General features: G+C 35.7%; 1 protein-coding gene across 1 annotated transcript in view; it reads right to left on the bottom strand.

Moving 5' to 3' along the window:
• Nucleotides 1-2,472, bottom strand: part of LOC104165871 (liprin-alpha-2-like) — a gene marked incomplete at both ends in the record, with an annotated part of 72,309 nt that extends 69,837 nt beyond the window's left edge. The window contains one exon of the mRNA XM_009705632.1: nucleotides 2,371-2,472. Within this exon, the coding sequence (XP_009703934.1) occupies nucleotides 2,371-2,472 (102 nt within the window). The remainder of the gene's footprint in view (nucleotides 1-2,370) is intronic.
• Nucleotides 2,473-9,304: the final 6,832 nt, after the last annotated feature.

The raw sequence follows: 9,304 nt of genomic DNA on the forward strand, positions 1-9,304 counted from the left end.
GGTGTAGGTTACCACCACCTATATTATACTATACCATCATTACTACAAGGACATTGATTTCCATACGGAAAATGCAAAAAGTTAAAACATTCTTTTTTAGGAATGATGACTCAGTAAGTTGAAATTAGTGTGACTCAGTAGAGTTTGTATTACTACAGGACCTAGATTTTAATATTTTATCTTAACTAACTTCGTTTTCAACAAAAAAAAAAGTTCACAGCAGGAGAAATTAAAGAATCAGGAGAGGGTGATGGAGAGAAAAGGAGCCGCATAAATAACGGAATACAAGGAAAAAATATAAAAGACAAGGGATTTACTAAAATGAGACAGACTTAGATTAAGGGATTCCTTAGAGGAATGTGACAACCCACTAATAAGACAATTCTCTTTTGAGGTCCAGCTTAAAATTTCTCATCAGCACAGGCACAATGGAATTTCCTTTCAGTCTATATTTAGAATGCACATTGCTCAGTGAATCTCCACTCTGGTGCAAGCAAAGGAGACAAGTAAAATAAGTAGACATGGGGGTGAAGATTATCTCTAAAACCAGTCACAAAATCAGTCATTTTCTTCAGCATTGTTCCACAGTGGTGGAAACCAATTTGCACCTCTGGTCAGCTGGGGTGACCTCCAATAGCTATACTGGTAAATTACCGGTGAAAATCTTTCTTTGAAAAAACAAAGTTACAGCCTAACTACGGCATAATTCCCATGCCTGTCTTTATGTACATCCAAGACAGAAAAGAAAATACTGGCAACCTAAAACCTTAATGGAAACACATATATGTGAAGCTAAAGTATGAAAGAAAATGTAATAATCAGGATAACGACACAAAGTAATAGAAATTAACAAAAGGCTTCTTATGAGAATAATGAATATAGATATAATAACTATTAGATTATAGAGTGAAAATACAGATATTGAAATAATATATATTACATTTACTGTCTATTGTCACCCTGTTTTCTCTGATAGAAGTTCTTATTTTGAAAGAAGAAACACATAAGTCTAGAAGACAGATCATAATATTGAGGCAAAAATGATGAAAATGACTGCCATTTACATTAATGAAATAATGCTTTTGCCTTTACAGAACTTTAGGAAACAGTTATACTTATTTTCATGTGTACAGTGCTTTCAGATTGTACGAACTCATGCTACCATGTTTAAATAAGGAAATAGAGTGCCCAATGTAGTTTCAGTACCTATCAAACCGATGTAAGTAAAAGGACCTCTGAGAAAATGAGCTAAATAAAGGAGTTAAAACCATACTTTGAAAGATATCCTTAGAGTTTTTGGACACAATAAAAGGGAAATTTAATAATAAAATATAGGGTTAAATTCTGATCTATGGGTATTATGAGACTGCAGTGCCTAATTGAAGATGTTTCATAAATAAAAGGAATTGAGACAATAAAATATTAATAAAATTAAATGTAAGTCAGCCTTGTTTACTTTAATAAATGCTTCAGCTCCTGAAATATTAAGTAAAATAAAGGCAATGACAGAAGAATGAAATAAGTATATGAGAAAACATCCTTGGTGTTCAACATCTCTGAGATCTATTCCATATGTTCATTGCCAGCCTGACTCCTGTCTGATGTGGGACTACTCCATCTCTTTTCTCACACCCTTCCACAGCCCAGAAAGCCTCCTCTGCTTCCCTCTTCCATTTTTTTGATCAGTTCTGCCTTTGCCCAGACACTTGCATGTGCAAATGATTTTACTCTGAAAACTGTTCTGTAAACCATTTGAGAATTTTCTGAAGGTGCTATCACATATTCTTGTTCCCAGACAGAATAACATCTTCTGATTGAAGTAGAACATGGTGAATTTAAGGGTGAAATCTTGTCCTCGCTCAGCTGTATGGCAAATGACATTTACTTCAAGGGTCACATGGCTGCATCTAGACTAAACAACAGACTGACTGTGATATGCGTGGCAGCCTTCATCTCATCCTTATCGAGATCAAGTTCAAGGCATAAGGGAAAGCCAGGTCTGTTGTAACCCTCCCTTTTGCCTTGCTAAGAGATGAGGATATGTGCAGGCTACTTAGGCAGGCCCTGAGTCTTGGAAGGCTGCACGAGTGCTTTGCTTTAGAAAACATTTAAACTCAATGTACTTACCATGTTAAATACAAAATCTGCTATTTTTATAATATATCTTGCTACACATACACTCAGCTCCTCCAAGACTGTATCATGGTAGATATGTCCTGTTATGTACAACCTTACAAGTCTCATGTACTTATTAAAAGGCTGGATTTTTTTCTTCTTATTTATACAAATGAAGATCCAAATTTATATGTAAATATATTCCTCCTGCTTTACACATACATGATATCCAGAAAAGGTCTGCTGTATACTTACTCTTGTGTTGTTTCTTTCAGCTTTCAGTTCTGAAATCTCCTCCTCTTTTTCAAGCAGCTGTTCCCTGCATGCATTTAATTCCTTTGTCAGTGCAGCAAACTCCTGTGGAATAAAATTATGTATGAAGTTACTCAAGATGTAAGCGCTAGAATAATCAAATCCATATGCATTCTAGAGTTTGAAGATTTAAATATTATTTAGAAATCATCAACACAAAACTAAAATAGCCTATTAAGCATCAGCATCTTCCAAAACTATTTAAAGTCTAGGCGTACCTAATAAAAAGTGGCTATGGAAAACCCTGATTTAAGTTCAGAAACAGAAGAAAGTTCAAGATGATGGCAACATCCCCATACATAAGCTATCAGAACTACACTAGAAGAAGAACAGAATTGGCCTATTTCATAGCAACAGAGACACAACATTTCACACATAATGAGGTTCAACTCAACATATCCACTTGACGAGTGTTCTTGCCTCTCTGTAAGGCAGCTGTTGCAATATGGCATGAGAGAAAAAAGTTAAGGTATTCACACTGATCAAAACCTATCTAGTATCAGATTAACAGAAGTAATATGTGTGTGGTGAAAAACATACTCTCATTATTTTTACCTGATATTTCAATTTAATTATTAAGATGTATTTAGGCGTTACAGTGAAAGGCTGTGATGACTCAGAGCAACATTTATGTTTGTTAGTCTGGAGTAAGTTTCCTACGAAATAACTACATAAAATGAAATTAGATTTTAAGTTGCTCCCGATGTTAAGTATTATACATGCAATTAATAGGTTTTCTGAAAAACACATTTTTCAGTTGTCAAAATTACTACTAAAAATGTCTTGATTTTACCATTGCTGTTACTCTTCAACCATATACATAAATTTTTGTCTATACAAAGGGCAGTCACAGATTTGTCATTCATTTCAATAATGAAAAGGTGTCACTCCATATGTGTTTATTTTTGACAGGCACAATGTATACTAAACTGTTGTGGTTAATTTTGTCCTTTACAGCAAAAAGATACTACACATCTCATGAAAACAATGAGGTAAAAGATGAAAAGCCTTTAACACTTGTGATCATGTGTCAGAAAAAAAGATGTCTTGATGAACAGCATTGCTGCTTAACAAAGATATATACATATTTTTAAATAGTAAGTTAATTTTAGTTTGACCAAAATAGTTCGTGCTTAGAAGCACCCACAAGCAGCCATAGTTAAACTGAAGTAATTTCTAATTCCTCCCGTCCCCCCAAAAGAAAGCACTTTAAGAACAAAACATGTCCAGGCGGTTTATCTTATCAGCCAGGAGGATGAAGCTGAGACTCAATCTACTTATTTAAGACAAAAGTTAGCAATGCTCTCAAAAGGGCTTGATTTGCTGCTTTCCCTTGAGTTGCTGAAAGCAGCTTTTATCTGAACTAAGGTGCTGTTCAACAGAAGTTTGGTAGGTATTCCTAGGCTCATTCTGTTTTAATCAAGTTTCTGAATAGTTAACGGTATATGTTATTGTTAATAATATATTTAAAAGTATTCAAATAGATTTCAAGTGATATTCTGATGATGTGTAACTAAGGGTTGGGGTTCTTTTTCATTTTTCAGCAACTGGAACTGGATTCACAGTAAACCTCCATGCAGATTGCATGGTAGTAAGGAAAGTGTTGTTCTGATATCCTCAGTACATTTTGTTTTAAAGATCAGCCATTGATCACATGAACAACGTTGTGATGTTTTGTGTCATACCTCCTAATCAGTATTTTCATTTTACACCCTAGTGGTCAAGAACTTGCAAGGCTACACAGCATACTTTGATGATAAAGCCCTTAACTTAGCTTTGAGAATGAGATTTAAATTCTAAAACTCCTCTCTCACTTTTCAAAAGTATCATTAAAACTTTTGCCTGTAGGTCTTACTCTACCACTCCGAATCTGCCAGGCCAGTAGTGTTACTCTATCCAGAATTTCATTTAAAAACCTCCTGTCCTTAAGGTTATAACTAATGTTACATACCAAATGAAAAAATCATATTTAATAGAAAGCCAACTGTCTCAAGTCAGATTGAATCAGAATTTTGAAGCACAAAACCACACACACATTTTTTTCTTTTATTCCTTGAAAAGAAACATTATAAAGCTACAGGGTGGAACTCTTGTTACTAATTTACATACAGGTTGTACACATGGGTAAGTGTCTATAGTACTTTCAGAATCTCACAAAATAAACTTTCTGTGTAACCTATGTAGTACATCATTGTTACTTACGTTTTCTCATTTCTTTGTATTGTTTCAGTTGGAATTAAAATAGACATTTTGGCATATGCTTGGGCATCCGGATGGGTGACAGGTGGTAAAAAGGATAAGAAGTATCATCTGATGACTTACAGTTCCAGTTCCTAACTACAGTAAGGCAAAGCAGTCTGATAACATGCTTTTGCTGCTTTCCTCAGAAACAGAAAAACATACGAGTTTACCAAATTGTACATTCTTTGCTGTGCCAAGGCAAGCCTGCCACCAGCAATGCAGTCCCTAATGCTTTGGTCAATATAATCTCGAATAATTAAGGAATGGAGTTCCTACCGGTTTGCTGAGCAGCACGGAGCTTATTCTTAGGGAAATTTTTTTGGTCATCAGTGTAACTTTTCCCTTGCTTAAAACCAAATCGTTACTTAAAATTCTGCTCCCAGAGAGTCCCATACTTAACACAGTGTCCTCAGCCTCAAAATAACTTCATCTTATATTCATAACTGTAAGCATCCACTTTAGCTGGGCTACCTGTGTCCAGTATTTTAGACGTTTTTACTTGAGTCACTGACACAGTCCCTTCAACCTTTTTACTTATTCAGTTGCTGCTGCTCTCTGAAATTCCTCTGTGCTCTTGACGTATCTGCAGTACTAGCATCTACAACAAGCAGTCACCTCTTCATACCTCTGGAGCTAAAGTGGCCAACTTTCTCTCTTCATCTGAAGTACCAGAGACTGCTCAGTCGTCAAGAGCTTTGACTGCTCTGAATCGAATGATGACGGAAAGAGGGTTTCTTTTTTCTCTTGGTGTTTATATCATAAGCCTTTGCAGGGGAAGTCTCAAAGTAAAACTGAGTTTGCCCTAGAGCTTTACTAATGATGATTTGTCATATCTGCTTTGATGAATTAGTAACTAGGATAAAACCTCACAACAACTTGTTTTTTTGACTCATGCATCCAAAACTAAAAGCAAAACTTATTTTAAATATACTCTTTCCTTCCAAGGTATCCCTGAGATATGACAATGTAATGCTCCAGGGAATGTGTTTCTCTGACAAGTTAGAAGCGAAGCAAAGCATATCTTTGTTTTACCCAGTTATGTAATAAATAACATTTGATGATAACGACCTCTGCTTGTGCAAATCCCTCCTATATATACAGGGATCGAGGGAATACTGTCATCTGGAATTATTGTTTGTGGCAGAAATCTTGCACGGTCAGTCATACTTTGGGAGCCCTGGAGGTAGTATCTGTTGCATAACTAATACGATTTGACAGGCACAACTGCACTCTTAAAGCTTATGTAGAAGTTGTGTGGCTATCTAGCTAATTAAGAACTGATGTGAATTAAAACTGTATGAAAATTATTCAGTTGATTGCACTGTTTTTATGCCATACTATGACATCAGGACACTAACAAATTTTTTTGGTGATAACCAACCCAAGAAAGAGCTTTTTTTTGTCCATCTGAATAAACATAATCTCAGAGCCTATCTTTTCTCTGTCTGTCTTAATACTTGAGCTATAACACTCAGTCTGACCGAAAAATAGCTGACTCAAAATGACAGCTCTTCATTTATCCCATGTTTATCTTTGAAGAGAGGGCAGAAGCTTTGAAAACAAATTCAACAGAAATTTGTTGCCACCGAAAGGACCACTGGGTGTTACAAATAAAAAAAAAAGTGAAGGACTTCCCCTGGTGAAGCAGCTGAGATATGGGCAGAGCAGAGACTGGAGGGTGCTCGGGAGAAGGGAGGGCCATGGAGACTGACAGCCTGACAGTGCTGCCAGATGTGCTGGCAGCAGGACTGGGCAGGGGAGGCACACCACAGCTCTCTTACCCTTACATCTCTGCCTCTCGGGGCTGGCTTCACAAATGCTGCTTGCTTTGCTTATTGTTCCCAGGAAAGGCCCGTGAGGTTTATTTTTGATGACCAAATACGCAGAAAACTTACACAGCTAGTCTCCAAGCTTGAGGGTATGCCACAGAAATTACGAGACCTCCTAGCTGCAATGCTCAACTGTTCAGCCTGTGTACACAGTTCAGTACAGAGTGAGTCGAAATGAAAATACAGTCTCTCATCATCCCCACAAAAAAATAACTACTGAAAGAAAGAAGAAATTTTATAAGACAAAAAAAAAAAAGGCATAAAATTTAGTTTCAGAGACAGTGGGGAGATTCGGCCTAAAATCTCCTTCTCTGGATTTTCCATCTTTGAACCACAGTTCATTTCAGGAATGAATGAGTGAACTAATCTCTGCATGGAGAAAGAATGGTAAGGTTTTATCATTTTCATTTTACATTCAACACAAGTTATGTCAACTGATTTGCTTTCCTACAAATTTAGATGTAACTAATTTAACATAGGAAATTACTATCTACTACAGTTCCCTCAGAGTTTTAACCTTTCTTTTATTATGTTTTCATCCAATCCAAATTTGGAAAAAAACTGTACCTTTTTTCTTTTCTTATTATTCCTTCATTGGAAATAATGTTGAAAATTCTCCACACTTTCTAAATGACCAAGGATTTATTTTACCAATTTTGTCATTACTAGCACACAGATTTCAACTTTTTTGACTCCTATTAACAAGACAAAACACTACAAAATTCTGAATGTAATTCACTGTTTATCCTCTTACTACAGAAGAGCCATAATAGTCCTTGATTCTAGATTAGGTTGAATGCAAGATTCAAATATGTGGGGTTGGTGTCAGTCTTCTGAGATGTCTATTGTTACATCTCTGCTCAAAATGAGAGTTCATTCACACACAAGTTTTAGGTTGGAAAGCATGTACCCTGAAATATTGTATTGTAACAGGACCCAGCTAAAAACAAGAAATCTGTTTGGATCTCAGGACTAAAATTTTGGTCTCTGCATACATAAAAAAGTCATACTTTCAAAATTGTAGGGTAGTCTCTGAACTAGTCTCTTAAAAATATTATCAGATCAGTTTGCACTATGATGCTGTTTACATGGAGAGTTTTCTGTACTTCTCCACAAATAAATGCAAAGAAAATTGATTGTCTCCCTTTCCCCCATTTTTATGCAGTGGGCTTTTTTTTTTCACCCCTTCAAGAAAACTGGCCACTAGTAGTAAATTGTATAATAAATAATATGATGTGGGTGGGCTACATGATGTTAGAGTGTTGAATCTCTATTTTGAATTGAGTGTTACTTTGTTTGACTCACACCATGCTTTCACAGACAGGGAGTAAGGTGCTTTTCTTCAGGTATGATCTTAGTGGCTCTTACATAGCAACTAAACATGCTTCAAATTATAAAGGAATTACCAACGCTGGTTTGGGTTATTTATCGGTCTGTAAGACATCTAAAATGTGGAAAGCGTGAATAAGGGTGACAATGTGAGAGTTTATTAATTCACAGAGAAAAATGAAGAGGTTGAGATTTCTGTTATGTAAGAGAGAGAACTAAATTAGTAACACAGCGGACTTGTGACCCCACACTTTTCAGTTTTGTTTGTTTTTGTTTGTTTTTGTTTGTTTTTTCCAGAAATGTGGCACTGACTGAAATTTTGAAATACATAGACACTTACCCACACATAACCACACACTCAATGATTCTTGGAAGAAAGAAAAAAACTCAGGCATTGATATCTGTGAGGCTCAGAGCCCATGTTGACAACTACAAGAATTAATAATCCCAATACATTCACTGAACAGAAAATTGGACAAATGGAGAACTTTCCATCAAGAAGGAATTCCTTCTTTAAATACTCAGTTGAATCTACATTAGATTTTGAACTAAGTCTTGCAAATATTTATGTATTCAGCTGTCCCTTTCTGGGTAGAAGAAATCATGTCAAACTAGTATAGCCTCTCTGTGGACGGCCTACTATTGTGAACGAATTATTTACAATTATGACTGTGGTCCCAAATTAAAAGAGATAATTGTTTTTTCTGAGCAAAAGAAAATCCCCCAAATTCTCTTTCAGTACCTTAAACAAACCTAAACAACTAGCTTCCAGAAAAGACCCAAAAAGAATAATAGAGAACTAAGGATTATACTAGATAAAATGTATGTATCCGCTTAAGGCCATTGAACATATTGAATAAATGTGGATATACATATTTTGGTTTAGTTTTGCAGCATATGTAACCTTTCATATAAACGTCTCTAAATTCAACAGCTGTATCATGTTACTTTCATGATTGTTTAGAAGAACAATACTACCAAAAGTATTCAAAAGTATATTTCAGAAGTCAACCAAAAAAACCCTTTAAATGTTATCTGTTTAAATGCTAGTCCGTGTGATAGTACTTCTAGATAAATGTAAAGATAACAGGAAGAACGTACCGCTGTCAGGACTTGTGATGTAATCTGCCTAATTTTGCTGCTGTAGTACACACTTGCCATATAAAGATTAATTCCCACAGATTTTTGAAGCCAAAGCAAATCTCCCCAGCAACACGAGTATTACGACATTGGACCAATTTTTGGCAACGATTTTCTCACACAGGATTACTTCAGGAAGAAATCTGACACCACACACAGAAGACATGGGCACAAATCTGCCATGATAGTTTTCACTTGAAACTAGAGCAATAATAATACAAACGTAATTCACGTGGTTTTAGAATCATTGTTAAAAAGTAGTACAACCACAAGCAATGACCCAAGTATAACTCTCTGATCAGTACCAAACAGCCAAACACAAACCTCTGTTCCATTAT

This window comes from Cariama cristata, unplaced genomic scaffold (assembly GCF_000690535.1).
Source record: "Cariama cristata isolate BGI_N322 unplaced genomic scaffold, ASM69053v1 scaffold10568, whole genome shotgun sequence".
In the NCBI taxonomy this organism is placed as follows: domain Eukaryota; kingdom Metazoa; phylum Chordata; class Aves; order Cariamiformes; family Cariamidae; genus Cariama; species Cariama cristata.